Source organism: Cydia fagiglandana, chromosome 3 (assembly GCF_963556715.1).
Source record: "Cydia fagiglandana chromosome 3, ilCydFagi1.1, whole genome shotgun sequence".
In the NCBI taxonomy this organism is placed as follows: Eukaryota; Metazoa; Arthropoda; class Insecta; order Lepidoptera; family Tortricidae; genus Cydia; species Cydia fagiglandana.
Window position 1 is genome coordinate 12,574,489 of NC_085934.1, and position 21,190 is coordinate 12,595,678.

The 21,190-nt window shown below is 37.0% G+C and overlaps 1 protein-coding gene across 4 annotated transcripts in view; it reads right to left on the minus strand.

Moving 5' to 3' along the window:
- Window positions 1–19,429, minus strand: part of LOC134680075 (long-chain-fatty-acid--CoA ligase ACSBG2) — a 37,649-nt gene extending 18,220 nt beyond the window's left edge. For 2 of the 4 annotated variants that reach the window (XM_063539101.1, XM_063539099.1), the window contains exons 1-2: window positions 19,301–19,428; window positions 5,026–5,116 (exon numbers count right to left, since the gene is read on the minus strand). In XM_063539101.1, coding sequence (XP_063395171.1) covers window positions 5,026–5,116; window positions 19,301–19,324 — 115 coding nt within the window. In that variant the 5' untranslated portion in view covers window positions 19,325–19,428. Of the gene's footprint in view, window positions 1–5,025; window positions 5,117–18,738; window positions 19,003–19,300 lie in introns of those variants that run through there. The other 2 variants (XM_063539103.1, XM_063539100.1) reach the window with 2 other exon arrangements.
- Window positions 19,430–21,190: the final 1,761 nt, after the last annotated feature.

Below are 21,190 nucleotides of genomic sequence, written 5' to 3' on the forward strand. Positions count from 1 at the left end.
ATAACGTTGGTACGGGTTGTGCAAAACATGATTAATTATTTAATTTTATTAATAAAATAATTAGCTACCCATTAAGCCAATTAAATAAAGCCATCGCTTCAACAGGCATTACCCATTGTCCATTAAGCCAATTAAATAAAGCCATCACTTCAGCAGGCATTCGTGCTGCGTAAGAAGGCACTTTGAACCAGAGAAACAATAATCATGTTTATCTCATATCAACGCGTGACTTATGACTTCGTCGTTCCGTTCGACCTCTAGCTGTAGATAAAATAGGCATATTTACTCGGATGTACATTTCGAAACTGTTGTTATGTGTAAGCAGATAATATAATCAATGTAACCAATAATTGAATGTGCCCAAACACTAAAAAATAAAATAATATAATTTAATCCTAAATCTATTTTTACAACGAAGGATTATCTTACCTCAAGCCATTTGGTTGATACCTACATACCTATCTTCAGGGCGGCTACCGCGAAAACCGAAATTCGCAAATTGCGGGGATCTTTCTCTTTTACTCCAATGAAGGCGTAATTAGAGTGACAGAGAAAAATCCCCGCAATTGACGATTTTCGGTATTGGCGGTAGCCCTACAGAATCAACTCTTTCGGCCGAAATTAGGATTAAGTAGGTAGGTAAACGTAACCATTAGATATACGAGTAGGTACTAACTACGTAATAGTTCACTTGGTTATCTTGGTAGTGGGTCCGAAATCTCCACTTAATTTTATTATATATACTTACGCCTTCACGTCGGTTATCGGTTATCTCACAAAATATATGACTTGTCGTAGGTATTTAGTTATAAAATTGTGCGTAAATACCAAAACTATCCTACCTATCTTATTACTTTGATAACTTAGGCTTTAGGGTTATTATAATGTGAGACATGATACGTGATGATTATTTAGGTATATAAAAACTACTTAGAGATGCACCGGATATCCGGTTACTATCCGGTATTCGGCCTATCCGGCCATTATTTTACTATCCGGCCGGATACCGGATAGTGACCTGTTATCCGGCCGGATACCGGATAGTAACATTGCTTGATTTCGGAGTAAACAAATTGGATTTAAGAAACAGACACGGTCATAATCGTACTTTGTTTATTATTTTAAAACAATTTAATCATTCCACTGACTTGCACGCGCACTCATTTCGAACCTAGAAATGAGTCTGCGGGAACGTTTACTAGGAAACAGGTCAAACCTGCAGAATGCGCCCCTGAAAAACCGAAATGTAGGTATAGCTCCGCCGGCCGAATATCCGGCGGCCGGATACCGGATATTCGGCCAATGTCCAGGCCGGATATCCGGTATCCGGTATCCGGCCAAACAACTATCCGTTGCATCTCTAATAAAAACGTGCATGTGGATTGTGGACATATCAATAAAGATTAAATGGCGTTTATAACCGTCTACAAAAAGTATAAATACCTTGAAAATATCGATAATACTATAATAGACAACTTATTTTTTTTAAACGAACCAGGGTCATAATGATCATACCAATACATATGGTTATAGGTATTGCTCGAGTTTTAATTTATATTTTAGCTCGCATTAAGCTTTATTAATTTAGATGTTTCTACAGATCTTCATAAGCAAACTTGCTAAATAAATAAATAATTCGCTATAATTATGAATATGTATAAACATCCGGTTTAATATCTGGATTAAAGAAGTCACATGATTATAAAAATAAAAACCGGCCAAGTGCGAGTCAGACTCGCGTTCCAAGGGTTCCGTATATTAAGTGTAACTCACGCTTGACTGCACATTTTTTTTAATAGGTTTTCCTGTCATCCAAAGAACTATTTTGTGTACCTATATTTTTTCAAAATTTTAGTCCCAGTAGTTTCGGAGGTAAAGGGGGGAGGGGGGGTAATTTATTGGCTACCTATAAATAACTTCTAACCTATGTATTTAAAAAAAAAATTTTTATAATTTTTTAATACTTTATTTTTTAACTTTCTGTTTACTCCCAGAAGTGGCCCCCATGTTTAAAATTCATTTGTTTACGTTACATGTCCATGCATCTTGGGGTCACTAATCTACATATGTGTACCAAATTTTTAACTTAATTGGTCCAGTAGTTTCCGAGAAAAAAGGCTGTGAAAAGACGGACAGACAGACAGACAGACGCACGAGTGATCCTATAAGTATAAGGTTCCGTTTTTTCCTTTTGAGGTACGGAACCGGAAAAAATTTGTAATTTTTACTATAAGAGACAAAATTTACATACTATCGTCATTTTAGTATTCCGACTCGTAAGTTAAGGGGGGGGGTTTAAGCGTCTGCGACGTTTGGGGTTAATAATTCTTTAAGTTTAGGTTCTAAGTCAAGTTTAGTATCATTTTCAACTAATCAAAGATGTAGACATAGATTTCATCGAAATCGGTTCAGCTTTATTGATTTCCCATACAATCCTACACCTTACCTTTCATTTTTAAGGTATTTTTTTTTGGAATAATAACTATCCTATGTTCTTCCCTGGGACTCAAACTATCTCTATACCAAATTTTATCTAAATCGGTTCAGCGGTTATTGAATCCCCATACAAATTTCCTCCTCCCTTTTCACACCCTTATGGGATGATTATTGAGATTTAAAGTATGCTATGTTATTCCCTGGGACTCAAACTATCTCTGTACCAAATTTTAACTAAATTGGTTCAGCAGTTTAAGCGTGAAGAGGAATTTAAAAAAAAGTATTTTTTTCATATTTTATGTGTTTTTACTTCGGAATGGTGTCATTATGATATCAGAAATTAATTCGGCACCCCCGATTTATAGGAAATTGATACCAAACTTGACCTAGTAGCTTAAATGATACAGTTATCAAGATCAAGTTTAGAGCCCCCCCCCCCCCTAAAAATTTACATCAAAAATCTCGGTGGCTCCACATCTTTGGGTCCTAAGGACCAATCCTGCCGAAGTAAATCTCTTATTCATGCAACGCCGTATGTTAGGCCCAGCGCCATCCGCTAAAAGAGAGGTTTTTAATATTGTAGTTTTTAACATTTTCAGACTAAGCTCACGTAGGTAGCTATTAATCTAAAATTTATATAATATCGCTGTAGTACAATAGTTTATGAGATTTTTTATCAATTCTCGGCGTGTTATCGATTTTTTTCATTTGCATCGCCTAGCGGTGAAGTTGAATGTCCGACCAGGCCGCGTAGCTAAGATGCCAATCGCTTACGCTCCGTAGCGATCGAAACGCAACTGTCACTGTCGCACTAATATGGAAGAGTGATAGAGAGACATAAAGCTTTTCGCTGTCGAAGCGATAGCGATTGTAACCTTGGCTAGGCCGGCAGGTACCTAATACGCATTAGCGAATTGAATGTTCATCTAAGATTTACCCATACCCATATGTATAAATAGGTACTACCTATGTACCTATGTATATGGGTATGGGCACAGAATAAATAATAGTACTAAGTATAGAAAACTCACTCACTAACAAAACGCGTCTGTTACGATCAGCACAGATATGGCCGCTAGGTAGCGACAGCGCCACGCGCGGCCTATGGCAAACCCCAAAATTGGGGCCGAACGGATGTTCTTTTAGCTACCTGTAGCAAAGCGACGAAATCGCGGAGTGAGACACGCCTGGTATGGGTAAACCTTAGATGAACATTCATTCGCTAATGCGTACTGTCAGCTCCAAAAATATCTACGCTAATAATAACTCTACTGCCAAAGTTACCGCGCTGGGCGGGATTGTATTAACTTAGCTCCTGCCCGCCACTGACTGCGTAGAATGATTTCCGTGACATAACCTTTTCAATCAGACAGAGACTAGACCATATTTTCGCATTTATAACATTAGTAGAAATAGTGTTATTTTTTTCTAAGCCAATTAAATTTATTGAGAGATTAAATGTAAATGGGTCAAACAGAAAACTGTGTTACGTCTTTCCTGTAGACATACACGAGAGTTGAGGGATATAAATATAAGAAAAATGTACAGTTCGCGCGAACACACTAGTTTTCTCTCCTGTGGGCAATAGTTAACAGCTTGTGGGCATGTAAGTAATGATTTTATCATAGTTCTCTAAATAAAAGGAGGACCTTTTCACGTGGATATAAGGGTTAAATAAGAAAATTAACCTTTATAGCCCTTAGGGGTCATCCATTAATTACATCACACGTTTAGGGGGAGGGAGGGGGTTAAGAAAATGTGACATATTGTGAGATGGGGGAGGGGGGAGACGCAAACTTTGTGACGTCATTTTAACTTCATCACAGTAACCGAAAATTTATTTAAATTATTTTATTCGCTGTACATTTAAATAACAAGTTTTTAAAACGATAAGCGTTTTTATTCGTTTAATTTTCTTTCCTAATCAGTTTTGGGTTATAAAATTACTAATATTTACATCGTCAAAAATATTTTGATACAATATTAATAATACTTAGGTACTTACTTAATTCGATTTGGCGATTTCGTAGAAAAAATGTGACGTCACACTAGGGGGGAGGGGTTTGCCAAATGTGACCAAGTGTGACAAGGAGGGGGGAGGGGTAAAAAAACCTAGAAATTCATGTGACGTAATTAATGGATGACCCCTTAACTCTTGTGTATGTCTACAGGAAAGACGTAACACAGTTTTCTGTTTGACCCAAATCCGGATTTGTAATGTTTTTCAATCCGGAGGTCACGGGTGCAAATCCTGGCCCGTACTAATGAGTTTTTCGGAACTTATGTACGAAATTACTTAATTTGGTGTGCCTTATTTACTTAGGTTCATAGCTTGCTCACCATTCTAATGTACTTAAGACCTAATTGGACCTTTGAAAGCAAGAAATTACTAATTACTGATTACTGAAATATCATTTGATATTGAGCGGCATGAGAGGAGGCCTATGCCCAGCAGTGGGACGTATATAGACTGATTTTTTTTATATAGGTACATATACATAATATAAATTTAGATTCAGCACTGATAGCATCTTGTTGAGTTTACTTACTTACTTATAGGGTTTAAAATATGTATAAGTATAAACTTACCGTTGAGTGGCTGGCTGCCTCCGTTGACCATTTGCATTTTGTTAACTTTAACGATCTCTTCGCCGTTTTCTACGATAACCATTGAGGTTTCCTGTAACAACGTATTAACCAGAGTTGGGCAAAAATTAACTTGAATAAGAATAAGAATAACAACAGAAATTTTATTCTTATTCCAATCGATTTGAATAAGAATTATTCCTGCACTCATTATTTTAGAATAAAATGAAAGTGAATAATTCATGTCACATTTATTTTAAATTAAGATTAAAAAACGGAATAATTATTCCAGTTGTAGGATTATTTTAAATAACGTTTCATTCAATTAAAATGTTAGTCTGAATTAAGTTAACTTTTGTGGTACAATTGGTTATAGTTTGTAAAATGAATTTCACCCCTTTTCAATGGTCGGATTGATTTGAATTTGTTTAGCGTAAAAAGATATTATTGTGCTAGATAAGTAAATTTTTTTGGTGCCTTCGAAACGGTGATAATAATTTGATAATGATGCTACATAGAAAGGGCTACAAATATAATGACCACCAAAAAATACTTTTTTTTTTTTTTTTTTTCTTTATTAAGGGGCTTTTTCGATTGAACGAATATGTCACCCCACAAAAAATACTTTGGTACCCTAAATAAAAAAATCATGCTTACCAAAAAAAATTACTGAACACCAAAAAAATAAGGCCTAAAATTACAAATGTACCACCATTTTAATTACGACTGCACTTCAAATTGTATTCGAATACCAAATATATTGAATGATTACCAAAAATCATTAATGATCACCAAATCTTGAAGACCAAATAAATGCGATATTTTCACCTAAATAAACCACTGTGATACCAAAAAATTTATACATATTACCAAATAAAGTAAAATGATGCCAAAATTACTAGCCCCTCCCGCTCAACCCCCGTACCCCGCACCACATAACTTAGGTAGGCATACTGAAATGCTGCTAGAAAAGTATGTTAGGTTAGGTTTGTACTGTTATCAGTTAAGTGGGCTAGGTTAACACTGCGACCCTTGCAGAAACGAATTGCTACTAGAAATGTGGGTTAGGTTAGGTTTGAACTGCGACCCTTACAGAAAAGAAATGCTACTAGAAAAGTGGGTTAGGTTAGGTTTGAACTGCGACCCTTACAGAAACGAAATGCTACTAGAAAAGTGGGTTAGGTTAGGTTTGAACTGTGACCCTTACAGAAACGAAATGCTACTAGAAAACTGGGTTAGGTTAGGTTTGAATTCCGACCCACACAGAAACGAAATTCTACTAGAAAAGTGGGTTAGGTTAGGTTTGAACTGCAACCCATACAGAAACGAAATGCTACCTACTAGAAAATTTTGCTTTGCTTTAATAAGATAGCAAGATTTAAAAATTTGGTTATAATTTTACATTAAAATGGAGTTCTAATTTTGGTGGTCATTTACTATTTTTGAGTTTACAATGATTATTTTGCTGTCATTTTATTTAATAGGATAGCACGATGTAAAAATTTGGTTATCAATTGACATTAAATTGGGGTTTGAAATTTGGTAATTATTTACAATTTTTGGGTTAATAATGATTAATTTGGTGTCATTTCCTTTAATAGGATAGTAAAATGTAATAAAATTGGTAATCATTTCACATTAAAATGGTGTTATAATTTTGGTGATCATTCATTATTTTAGGGTGGTAAAGTAGATTTTTTTGGTATTAAATTTTATTAAATCTGGTGATCAGTTAAATAGCAGCCCATAGAAAGTAAACTGCGATATTCTATGATGGTATATTCCTTTGCGTATTAAGTATATATTTAGTTTATTATTCCTATCAACCTTAATCCTTGAGGTCTTACGTATGATATGTCTTTCACACCTACGGAAAGTGAATGAGATAGTAAATTACACCAGGTAAGAAAAGAGTCCTACGCTTATCGCTAGATTTGCAGAAAGTCGCAGGTCGCAGCATGAATTGTATTATTTGGCGTGTTTCCACTTGAGACCGTCATTTATTACTCATTGGCAATAACAATTAGGATTAAGTCGTGGCGTGGTGAATTGTCAGCATTTGCTAAACACGTGCGGCAGGCGGTATGTCAAACGATTTTAATGCCTACTGTTCATTTCCGTCTAATAATAAATGCAAATATTAAATAACAGAAGGACTTTTAAAAACACCATAAGTCTCGGTAGAGTTAGACCAAGAAAAGTTTGCAGTGATTTTAATAGCCCACGCAGTGCATGTGTTATTTATACGTCATAATTTCATAGAAGTTTGACATTTGAAAATAACACTTGCAATGCGACGGGCTATCAAAATCGTTGCAGACTTTTCTTGGTCTAACTCTAGTAACTCGGACTCTGAAACTACTAAATATAATTCGGAAACAAAAAAATCATGAGTGTTTTCCCCATTTGTTCCTACCCCACGTGACCGCCGCGATACATGAGGCGGGGACATATGGGAATAATTAATATGAAGCGCCTATTCACATCTGTGCCCGGCGGGGAGAAATAGGAATACACCATATCGAGCCATTTCTCATCATACCTTTAAAAACATCTTTTTTTAATTATTACATTATTTTAGGTACAGTGAGCCAGTCAAGAGTTCCGCTATCCACCATCCGATCAGATCAGCTGAATTGTACCTGATGATTTAGTTATCACATTAAAAGCAATACGGGTACCAATACCAATTACAATAAGTTTGTAAGATTTTATTCCATAAAAATCGATATAAATTAGAGAAAAAACTACTATTATTTACTTCTATCTATACGTAACGCCTAAACGGCACTCAGACTAGATTTTTAATCCCGGAATATTATTTAGAATATAAAATCATGATTACATTTATTTGATTAAGAATAAGATTATTCTTATTCAATTTTTTCACATACGAATTATTCCCGACCAAAGTTATTTGAATAATTTTGACGGGAATAAAATCAACATGATTTTATTCTTAGAAATTCTTATTCAAATAATGATTTTATTCTTGAATGCCCAACACTGGCTATTAACCCTGTTATTCACAACGCTTAACTTTTCTTTTGCGTCAAAAGAGCTGGCCGCGTAGCCAAGATGCAGATCGCTTACGCTCCGTAGCGATCGAAACGCAACTGTCACTGTCGCACTAATATGGAAGAGTGATAGAGAGACATATTGCTTTTCGTTGTCGAAGCGATAGCGATTGTGACCTTGGCTAGGCCGGCTGATAAGGCTTCGGCATTACCTTATGAATAAATGCCTTTCTATAAATAAAATAAAATTTCTCAGTTTGCCTACGTTACACAATTCTTCATTAAATGTCCCTAATACCGGGCGCTTTGTCGCAGTCTCTGTATTAAACTACCTAGTTGAATTGCTTCCCAGCTTAAAAGCGTCTTAGGCGGTTATCCCACTAATGCGATTTCCGGATGCATGATAAATGTAGATATGATAAGGTATAACTATAAATAGGTTAAAGGTGTGATATCATTATCAGTTATCATACATGTTTTTGGCGTATGTGACAAACGCAGTTGTATACACGAGGATCACTCTTTCTTTATCGACCTTATCTTAGCTTGGTAAAGGTAAAAACTCGTAGTAGCCTACTAGGGTAGTTTAGGATAATAATAATAATAATAACCCCGCGGGGGCAGCTTGTGGCGAGCTGACGGTGAGTGGCGACACCGCGGACCCCTATTCCAGAGGGCCCTGTCATCTGGCCCTCGCCTCTGTGCTTGCCTTGATTGGTCGGCCAGAGTGGAGTCGCAAGAGCGGGACCTATGCTCCAGGTTGGAAGTGTAAAATGTCATAACGCCGGCGGCCCTTGAACGGATTACCGGGATCTGGCTACCGCAGACTCACCTCTCGACAACCTCACAGCCGCTCCAAAGTGTTGCCCTGTTGTCGCACTGTGCGTGCGGCCATTGCGGGGCCCACTCAATGAGTTGGCGAGTCACCACCTGTCTTATACAATTTTGAGACTGATTGTCACGGCAGGTGTCCGCTAGTCTCTCCCATAGCCCATTATCCAGTCCATCCAACTTTCAAATCTATAGCCCATGACCTTAGTTCCTATCGCAGCACAAAAGTGCTGCACTGCAATAGTCTTTGCACCTGGCGGGGACCATCTCTTGATGTATCACATTGTGCGTTCGGGGATGGTATCCGCCACGTGTATCCCTTGCTTTTAGATTAAAGTGTCTTAAAGGGCCTCTGCGCTGTTGGCTTCGGCCCCACGTACGCCTCCCAAAGGTCCGGGACCCCATGGTCCCGAGATATGGAAAAGACATACAAATAATAATAATAATAATATTCTTTATTGTGCACAATGATTGAATACAGCAAATTAACAAACATAAAAAAAAACTAAGCAACAACAGGCGGTCTTATCGCTAAAGAGCGATCTCTTCCAGACAACCTTCGGGTAGTAGAAATTATCGAAGGGAAGAAATAAGTATAAGGGTAGCAAAAAATAAATGAAGTGCAAGAACAGGAAAAAAAAAACCAGCACAACTAAATATATAACAATATGAATACATACATTAATAAGATATATAGCTAAATAAATAAATATATAAATAAATACATATATACATAAATATATCACACAACACAGAATCAGACAGACAGACATAATCGAATTATTAACGAGTTTGAGGAAGTGACAGATAGTGAATTTTGAGTTGAGCCTTAAAAATGGGAAGCGATTTAGCATGTCTTAGCTCAGACGGCAGAGCATTCCACAACCGAATCGCTTGGAAAGTAAAAGAATCGTTATAGAATTTAGAAGAAGAGGAAATTTGGGCAAGCAGATAGTTCTGGGAGCATCTTAAAGAAGAGAGGTATCTGAATCGCTCCTTCAAGTAGATAGGGGTGGAGGGGTTGAAGAGAATACCGTACAGGTGAGCAAGAATGTGAAAATTGCGTCGCAAACGTATGGGGAGCAACTTGAGCTCCGAACGGTAATAGGAGACGTGGTCATATTTTCGCAAGCCATAAATGAACCGGATGCATAGATTTTGAAGCCGTTCGAGTTTATTTAGTTGCTCTACAGAAAGATCGGGATAGCTGATATCCGCATAATCTAAAATGGGGAGAAGCAGAGCATGAGCAAGCGCAATTTTAGTAGCGAGCGGTAGAAAATTACGAAGCCGCCGTAGGGATCCTACAGCTGCAAACATTTTCCTACTAACCTCATTGATCTGGGGAATCCAAGATAGAGTACGGTCCATAATTAAGCCTAAATTTTTAACTTGAAAAGAATAAGGAATCTGTGTGCCGTTAAATAAAATCGTAGGTAAATTAGAAAAATCTAATCGGGAGATTAATTTTGAACTACCTATAATTATTGCTTGCGTTTTAGATGGATTGACAATGAGACCATAGCGATGACTCCAGTCTAAAATGTTTTCTAAATCATTATTTGTAGTATTAATAACGGATGGAAGATCGTCAAGCACACCCTGAGAATAAATCTGTAAATCATCAGCATACAAGTGATAAGAAGAGACAATGTTACTGGTGATGGAATTAATAAATATCGAGAAGAGTAGTGGAGATAGAACGCCACCTTGCGGAACGCCGGCCAGAGTGTTGGACCAAGAGGAATGAGAACCTTCTACCTTAATTCTCTGCCGACGACCGACAAGGTAACTTCTAAACCATTGAATAACTGGAGGTGATATATTAAGGGAACATAATACTGAAATGAGAATATCAAAATCGACGGTATTAAACGCGTTACTAAAATCCAACAACGTTAATACCGTCACCATCCTTTTATCCATTCCCTCTCTGATGTCATCAGTGATTTTGATAAGCGATGTGACCGTGCTATAACCGGAACGGAAACCGGATTGGAAAGGGTTCATGAGGTTATATCTATTTAAATAAGAAGTTAATTGTTGATGGACTAAGCGCTCAAGAACCTTGGAAAGAAAAGGAAGAATGGATATGGGGCGGTAGTCAGAAAAGGAAGAAGGTTTAGACTTTTTAGGCAAAGGGATTATGTGAGCTTCTTTCCAAAGCGTTGGGAAAATACTAGAAGAAATAGAACTATTAAGGATGTGGGTAATGATAGGAACAAGGAGATCAAGGAGTGGGAGGATCATATTACGGCTCACATTGTCTACTCCAACAGCATTGGAGGATACTGATAGTATGTTCTTCTTAACATCACATTCGGAAAAATTTGAGAAAGCAAATTGAGAGGAGACAGAAGTTGTAAAATTAGAGAGATCGTTGAGAGTAGTTTAGGATAGTTTTTGTCATAGATATCATTCCTTAATAAGGCGGTGAAAAGGCGATTGGGAGTTACTAATAGAAATACTAATTGTACGCATACAAGGTCGCGGACAGTAGATATTAAGATAAATCTTCTATATATATAATCCTTAGTTCATTGAGTGAATTGTATACATAAATGACAATATATGACTATTACTGACTAAATGATATGATATGATAAACATAAAAACAGCCCAGTAAATACGTAAGTAACCCTTGTTAGCAAACTACATTGAATGAGATGTAATTACGGAATCGCCAACCACTGCGACGCCAGCAAACATCGCAAATATTACATGTTGCTGCAGCTTAAAGATACTGCTATTAAAGTCACGCCATTGTAATGGGTTTTCTGCTGTCATGCAAATTAAACATGGGTTCATCTCAAGGTTGGATCACTTATTCAGAAAATATATTTGCATTGTAGTACAAAGTTTATAAACAATCGTGAATTTATTAATAAATTACGTTTTTTCCCAAGTGTGAGACTAGAATCATCTTAAAAATTAATTCGGTTTGTTCGTGCCAAAGGTCATCGTAAACCCTTTGAACGCCAGCAAAGTTAAACATGATAATATGTACCTACTTATAGGTACACAGTACACATATAGTACAAGCATATGGGCCTTGCTTGCATTGACAAACTGCTTAGGATTAGCAAAACAAACTCGCACCTTATTAAGTATACAGACGTAACGCGCCAGTTACTTATTGTCCAAAGTTCAACCTCAAACTAAGTCAGACAAGCGAGCTGGCAATGTAAAATAAACGAAATGACATTAAGTATAAACCACTGCACCTTTAGAAATAATAGTATAAAAGTATAAATATTTTTATCATACCTAATAATTAACTAGGTATGTAATTCTTCCGGCAACACAAGTTAAGGTTCCGTCACACAGGTGCGTATTGCGGGCGGCGCGTGAGCGGGGCGCGCCCTGGGCGCGTCGCTTTTACATAATAAAACGCCAGGAAAACGCGCCTGTGTGACGGAACCTTTACCGCATTCTATATGTTTTCTGCATTTCTATGTGGAATTTGCATCATGGTGGGGGAACTAAAAATTATGAAAACGCACGCCATGGTAAAATTGACAACTTTTCTAGAGTCAATTTAGACATTTAGACTACCCTGGCTGACTATTCTAATCATAACCGCTTGGTGTGGCGCGGCGCCGGCTCCACTACACGAAGCGCTATGGGAAGTCTTGCATTCTAAGCACGATGGTTTAATTTCGGGAGTACTTAGTCATAAGTTAAATTGATCACTTTCCTCTGGTGTTGAGGTATCAGTGGCGGAGCGTCCATAGAACTCGATTCCCATCGGCTTGTCTATTTTTAGAGACATCTGAGCCTTTTATTCTAGAAATTCTAAAGAAACGGCAAGCCAAATAAACTTCGTCTTACCTAATGAACATTTTTGCCACGCCGCTACTGTAAGATATCCCATTTTCATAAGGGATGATCATGTAGCAGTGCAGTCTACACCACCTTGTATGGCGGCGGACGGACTTAGGTATATATAGGTTCATCATGAGACGCTTAAGATAGGGAGATACCTAATACATTATTTCAGTTTTGATAACTGACAAATTATAAGTAAGGTGCAGGGGGTAATTTACGCTGCGGGGTAATTTAAACTAGTCCAAATATCTTGGTTTTATATTATTAACTCGAGTGCCATATCTGTCCAGATAGCGAAAAAGATGTGTTGTGTGTTTCTTGTTAATAATGTAAAACATGGAAGATATATCCTTTATTCTAAATTACCCCGCAGTCTAAATTGTCCCCCTGTACCTTAATTTAAAAGACTGATTCATACTTTTAAAAAATCATAATCGATTAAATTGACGAAGGTCTAGGAATTTTCCTTCTTTTTCAGAACTGTTTAGAATGAAGTCATTTACATATAAGATAAGAAGTATAAAGTAGTGTGATTAATAAAATTTCACTAGAACACCATATATACCGATTATCAATTTATCACTTTATCACCACAACCGAAAATACCGAAATAGATACATGTGCAATCGTAATAAAGTACTTACAGTAACCTGTCCGCGCGTCCGTTATCGTATATGCGTGTCACGAATAGGAAGCATACTATGTGGTCGTGCAACTCGTTACCTTATAAAGTTAGCTAATATCGAAAACTATATCGTGCAGTTCCTGTGCGCATTCAAAAATTTTGATAGGAATCTATACGACAGTTACTTAATATTAGACTTGGTGTTTTAGCGTTATCATAAACGTGTTGCAAATCTAAGAAGCCTGCTTTGGATAACTTTGGATAATTTAACAGAGGTTGCTAAGTTTTATGAAATATGGGACTGTAATTTAGTTTAGACACGTACAGAATAAATAATAGTACTAGGTACAGAAGACTTACTTCTCTAGATAACAAAACGCGTCTGTCACGATTAGGGCATGCAGTACCGGTTCCGGTACCAAGAATTTAATTTCCCGGTTCTGGGCATGGCCGGAACCGGGATTCCCGGTTCTTCCCGGTTCTCAAGACATCTTTTGAATACTTTTAAGAAATTGTTTGTGTTAGCGTACATCTCTCATTCATCTCTATATATCTGATACTTATTTTGATATACATATATCATTGCATAAGAATTGATAAATGACTTAATTTATCAAACAAAATACTTAATTGGCGGTCCAACCTATTTTACGAAACTAACCGGCACCCTTTGCCTCCGCATGGACCGAGCCACAACACACGGTCGTAGCGTAGTCGATGCACTCAGCACTATGACAACACGGCCTGCCTGCACGAATACCTACTTTACTAGGTTAGTTTGTTGGGTTATTTGGGTTCCCCGTTTCATAACACCATTATTAAATGTTATTTAATGTCCCGAGCTAAAGTACTAAAACATTACTACTACTGAATTGGGAATAAATAGTCATATGATGAGAACCGGGAAGTACCGGTACCGGGTCTTCAGTACCGGTTCGTTAGACACTATAAAATTCCCGGGAATTCCCAGGAATTTGAGAACCGGGAATTCCCGGGAGCATGCCCTAGTCACGATCAGCACAGATATGGCCGCTAGGTGGCGACAGCGCCACGCGCGGCTTATGGCAAACCCCGAAATTGGGGTCGAACGGATGTACTTTTAGCTACCTGTAGCAAAGCGACGAAATCGCGGAGTGAACCACGCCTGGTTTAGACTCACAAATCCAGATCTTTACCAAAGCGTCTGTCTGTACCTAATATGTTCGTTCGGCGGCGTTCTAATCTAAATGTCTAAATTAGGTTAGCTACTATAAATGCAAAGGTAACTCCCCAAAATGTAACATTAAATAAAATCTCTACCCTATAAAAGTAAAGGTAAGGTTGCCCGACTGTCACTATTCACGGCTAAACTACGGAATTGATTTTTATGGAATGATGGAATAAATATTGCACGCCTAAGGCTGGCTACTTTATTGATCATGTCATTACTTTTTTGCAACTAATTTATGGTCTTCATCAGAAGTTCCACTTCACCAAAAGGAATGTTAAATGGTAGGGTCACGTCTGAAAGTATCGATACGGACAAAGTGCCAAAAATATGTATACATTACCTTAATATACGGGCAATAAGGTCGTGTAGGTGTACATATTTTCCCGAGAGCAAATACGCAAATATATAAGAATTCCTTAGGATGGACTAAGTATACAAATATTTATCTGCATATGTTCCGGTCGTATAGATAATTTTAAGATAATTTAGATATTATTCTAATGAGAACAAAAATCTGAATCATTAGATAAACAGTACCTAATACCTAATGCCCCTTAAAATTGGGAAGCAATATATTGATATACCTACCTAAATAATATTATAGAGAACCTTTAGTATTGCTATATCATTGCTTTGTGGGGAGTGTTTACGTAGGCAGATACGGGCTTATCAAAGACAAACAGGCACCTATATATATACTCGTAGGCACTATAAGTTATAGCAAGCACACACCTACCGGTATAGATGTATAGGTACCTATTATCTAATTTTCATTAAGTACTAAACCAAGTAAAAATAGTTATATTCATATACTATACAGCAATTAAAGTCTATTTCAATAGAACTTGCTAACTATGTAAACAAACCGCCATATTGAAATTGTCTCTGAATGATCAATTTATTAGTGATGGGCAAGACTCTTACTTACTACTTTACTAATGTCAAACCATATCGAATAATAAAATACCAAAAGTAAAAAACAAGTAGTTTCTTATTTTTAATTTGTTTAATCACGATCAGAAGACAAATTAGTACTTAAGAATGATTTATTGATTTATTTTATAACCGTGGCGGTAGGTACAGAGCGTGGGTTGGGTAGTGTGTAGCGGGTTTATATTACAAACTTTAGTCACAACACTACCCATCATAGACAATTGTAGAATTTAAAAGAAACAAAACCGCCATTCCATCAGGTCCTACTAACCTAATAACTTATGAAACCATTTTAAACTTTTAACTAAATATCCAAGATACAGTTACATATTTATGTATTTACGGATCGGACCGTTTCAATAGTGTATATGTGTATGGTTTCAATGGTATTTGATGAGGTGCTGTGAAAATTCAAAGAGAAACAGTGATAAAACAAAATTACGTTGTTTGTTTACATAGTTAGCAAGTTCTATTGGAATAGACTTTAGTCAGTGTCCATAATGTTTATTTAGGGTCGCCGTCATCGAAAGCGATGAGGAGGACTATATGTAGGTATAATATATAAAGTTCTTAGAGTTAGACGAATAAGATAATAGTCCGTGGCGCACACTTAATTATACGGCAAATGATGATGATGATGGAATTTCCTTTTGCAGAGTTGCTCCTTTTGACTCACAGATTGATTTAGGAAGGGGACTCAATCGAATCTTTGATGCAACTTTTTTTCATTTGTTTCAACTTATTTATATGAAAGCGTATAAATTTAATGTCGGAAATGAATTTAGCATCCTTGATTTACCCGCAAAAAGTTACCAAATATGTGCTCAGCAAAACTTTATATTTTACAAATTTCCACCTCCCTCCCTCCAATGGAAACTGTAATGACTAGGGTTTCTGGTTTCTCGACCTTTTTAATTTCTCGAGGCACGGGAATTCTCGACCAAGATTTCTCGAGTTTCTCGAGTATCTCGAGAAATTTTGAATGTTTCAAAAAACACCATGTTATTTTCATTTATTTGCTTTATTACAAATCAGACTCATAGGAATCGTAGGTGAGGTCAATAATCAAACATAGGGTAAATTTTTAGTTACCATAAATTGTACTTAATAATCAAAAATTCAACAACAAACAAAAAAAAGTATAGGTGCAGGCATGCGCGCCGGCGATGTGATATGGTATAATGTATTTATTTAGGTATTTAACAAAATGAAATCAAACCACAATACCTATGGTATTTTATTAGGCAGGAATATTCAAGTCAATAAATTTAACTAGATGTGACAAACTTACAGACATTTTACTACGAAATAGTCAACGTAACAGTGAAGCTGCTAAAATTGTAATATTTTGCTAATAGGAATATATCGGGATGATTTGATTTATCAATAGTAATTTATTATATTTGTTATTACATGGCCCTATAATTCGTTTTTAGCATTAGAAAGAAGATAAGCGATTTAGACGAGTCTTTCTATCGAAAAACACTTGAAAATTAAATCACCGCAAATAAATTATGTAACAATTACAAATCATATACGATAGTTTACATTACGTATTTTGCTTTCATAAGTAGTAGTTATTTTTTTATTTTTTTATTTGGTTATGTTTTAAGTACCTAAAGATGTAAAAAAAATTTTTTTTATAATTTATTTCACTACCTAAAGAATAACACTTTAGACATATCACGTTTTATACGCGTGTTTTCTTTTTACTTATCACATGAGATTTATTTCTCGAGTTCTCGAGGCATTGAGTGTTTTTTTCCCGTCTCGACTTAGGACAAATTTCTCGAGATTTCTCGCCTCGAGAATTCTCGAGCAGAAACCCTAGTAATGACAGTCAAAATTTTGCAACAAAAATTCGTTTGGCTCCCCTTCCTAAATCAATCTGTAAGTCAATTTTATTTGCAATGCCCTAACAGAGTGCCATGTGTTCTCACAACCTTTTACTGTAACAACTAAATGTACCATGGTTTCACAATAAAGAATTCTATTCTATTCTATTAAAAAAAAAAGGAGCAACTCTGCAACAGGAAATTCCATCACCATCATTTCCCGTAATTCGCACTTTTTTGTCGTGGACACCACGTTCGTTTTCGTCACTCGAAAATCGGTGGAGAACAGCGAAATGCTAATATTTGAAATTCGTGCGATAGAAATTGGGAATCGAGTGGTATTGACCACTCGTTTTCAATTCTATTAGTAGAATTTAAATGCCGGGTACTGGAGATATTATTGAACGAAATACACGAAATCAAGCGGTCGAAATTCAAAAATCGGCCTCCAGTAGATACAATTTATGTAGGTACAAGTAAATATTTGTAGAAAAGTTAACTTCTATTACCTATATAGTTCTATTCTAATCTCATTTAGCAACATAAAAGACAATGATAGTGTCACGATTATCTTAGTGTAATTGTCACTATGTCATTAAAATTTTATTAGTAAACTAAGCGCAGGTCTGTATCTGCTCACTCTCGATTTTCTAGTAGAGGCCTGCAAAGGCGGTCAAATAACGGACCTACGATTACTGCGTATGGTGCGCTGCGGTTAAGTTAGAGTTAGGGCCCGATTCGGATTATGAAATAGACATCTTAGACATCTTTTAGACATCACCAAGATACGATAACGATATGTTTAAGATCTAACCTGTCAAATTTGACATTTGTGCTATTTTGGAGATACTCTTGAACGATTTACACAGGACTCAGAGATCTAATTCATATCTAATAGATATCTTACTCTATCTAACGTAAAAGAGACATTGGTTGCCCGAATTGCGCTGCAAAAGAGAACTAGTTGATATCTAAACTATAACGTATTTAGAATGAATCTAGTACGTGTCGTCTCTTGTGAATATCTTGTAGTTCGAATACGGCAGTTAGACCTCTACGTTGAACTTCTGAAAGTCGCGCTGTCTACGAAAATCAAGGAAAACCGAGAGAAATATTAATGCGCTAATAAGGAAAACTACTTCCGCCCTGCACAACATGGGCATTAGGTAAGTTATTATAAAACTTGAAGTAGGTAGGTACTGTCTAACAGAGTAAATAAATACTAATTGAAGTTGCTGTCGTTTAATAACCCGGTGGCCCCGGTGCAGTCCACCAAAACATGCTTTAATTTCAGCGCTAGTACTTAAAAAGTGTCGAGGGTTGCTTGCATTGCATGTGCTACTTTAGCTGCAGGATCGATAATTTAAAAGGCTATTAGGCTAACTCAACGTACGCAGTACGTTTAGCTAAATAGACGACATGCGAAAGAAATCTCACCTCATAAACAATTCGCGAATTTCAGGATTATAAATAGAATCTCTATTTACACGGAAGAATAACAAAGTCACTTAAAGCCACTAATATTTCTGAACACCATTAGAACGTGCACATATTTTAAATAGGAATGTTACGGTCAAAAATGATATAGAGTAACTATGTTTAGCGATCGCGACCCTGCTAAGGTCGTTTTGAGAAGGAACTCGATCGCGCTACGACCGGAGCCACGCGGGTACGGCAGCCAACTGGCGCCGTGCCCTAACACGCGCGTCCACGACTCAAGGTGTAAAGTTCATCTGCGAGGACCCGCTAGACGTAGAGCGCCATCCCGTCATATTTGCATCACTTCGACTTTGGTCGGCCAAGCAGCCAAGGATGCTCAGCCACAACTTTTATTAAATCATACAAGTATCAGTTGAACTAACTTACAGCTGATTATTTCCTAGTGCCGACATTTGGTCTGAGTGACCCCAAGGTAGACGACCTACCTGGCTGGATTGAACGCCTTATGATAGCCTCCCACTACTGGGGTAGGAGTAGGTAGTGAAAGTTGGTTGCTTACCGTAACATGTCCGTTCTGCTCCATCTCCGAGGCTGCACACGTGCTGGAAACTCACGCGCGACTGAATACGACTACGGCACGATGCACGCCCGCCTTGTGCACCACTCCCGCTTCTACTGATAACCAAAGCCCCTAATCAGCTCAACTTTATCTCCGTTTATACCAATATTATTCTTTTGAAAGTTTATACTCAGTATGGTACGGCGCCATGTTTTAACTGTAAAAACATGTAGAGTTTCAGAAACTTTCTTATTTTCCTTGTTCAAGGTTTTTCCACGCGCGCCGCGTCAAATTATTTTATCTTTTCTTAGATATAAAATAAATAAATGGACTCTGTTTGAACCATCATCATTGATGATCTTATTGATGTTACTCAGTACAGAGCTTAATAACTAGGTAACAGGTCCCTGCAAAACTGTATTTACAGTTTGCCTGTAGGTAAGTGTCTCTACATAGGTACCTACATATATATTTTTATGTAAGTACCAATTTGAAATTAATATTAAATCTTAACATAAGCAAACTTAAGTGAATGTAATGTTAATCTTGTAATGTTAGTATCTGGTATAATTTTACCTGTTAGCCTAGCTAACAGTCATATAACAATAATGGAATGCGTAGAGATCAGAGTTATACTCGTCTGCTTACAACGCAGCCATCGTTTGTAAGAATTGTAATTGTGAATGGCCCACGCCTGAACCAGCTTTGGCTCAATTTTTTTTTCTTTTTTATTATGAATGGGCTTACTCATGGCCACAGACTAGCCGAGGCGTAGACGTGGCCTACGATGGAGCGAGCTCGCCCAGAAGGTGCCTGTTCACTCTTGATTTGAAGGTACTGGTACTCCCGCACATAGACGAAACGCAGCAAGGCTGCTTGGCGCCTGCAATAAGAGGGAAACTCCCTAAGTCGAGTGCTTAGTTGCTTACCCATTCAGCGCTAATCGCTGTTTTGCCGCTACGAAGCATTTTCGCCACATACCGGGAAACCCTTGTTATCGGCTACGACGTAGCGTTACGACCAAAGCTCAGCGGTGAATGTGTTAAATATTGAAGCAAAATATTTTTCATCTCAGAAGCTCGAAAAATGTGCAAAAATCTATATTGCTCACTGAGTGAGACAAAGCATTGTTTGGTTAAATGGGTGTTTGGGTGAATGGGTATTTGGATGAATGGATGTTAAGATATATATTGGTTAAATGGATGAATGGATATAATGTTTTTCCTTGGCTACTTATATGTTATGTTTTTACTGCTGAGGGGAAAAAAGTTGTATGTGCCACACGAAACAAAAGTTTTTTTTCACTTCGTGCCTTAGAGTCCCACGCTACGCTCGAGATTTTAATACAAACTTTCGCTTCCTCGGGCGGAACTCCAACCAAATAATCACTCGTAGCAATAGCAAATAAGTTTGTTAACTGTGCTCTCTTGTTGCACAAATATATATAAATATAATCAGATCATGTTAGGTACTTTTTGTTGGATGCATAATTGCATAGCTTACCAGAAGGAACTGAGGTTTTTTAAAACTATAGTTTACCGTTTACCCCTCCGTATATTTTCTATACTTATACTTACCTTTAAACGAGCAATTCTTGTATATTTATTTATTTATTTCTATATACAAATACATATATTTCGGGCTTCTCGGAAACGGCTCTAACGGTTTTTGGAGGCGAAAAATCGATCTAGCCGGGTCTTATCTCTGGGAAAACGTGCATTTTTGAGTTTTTATGTTTTCCGAGCAAAGCTCTCCCAGATATTATTTTAATATTATAAGCAATTATAACTCTAGTATTTACTACAACAATACGAAGCTACTGCCATCTGTTGATACAGCGTGTTATCGCAAAGTCTTTGTCCTTAGTATTCAGGTTAAAATTTGATTTAA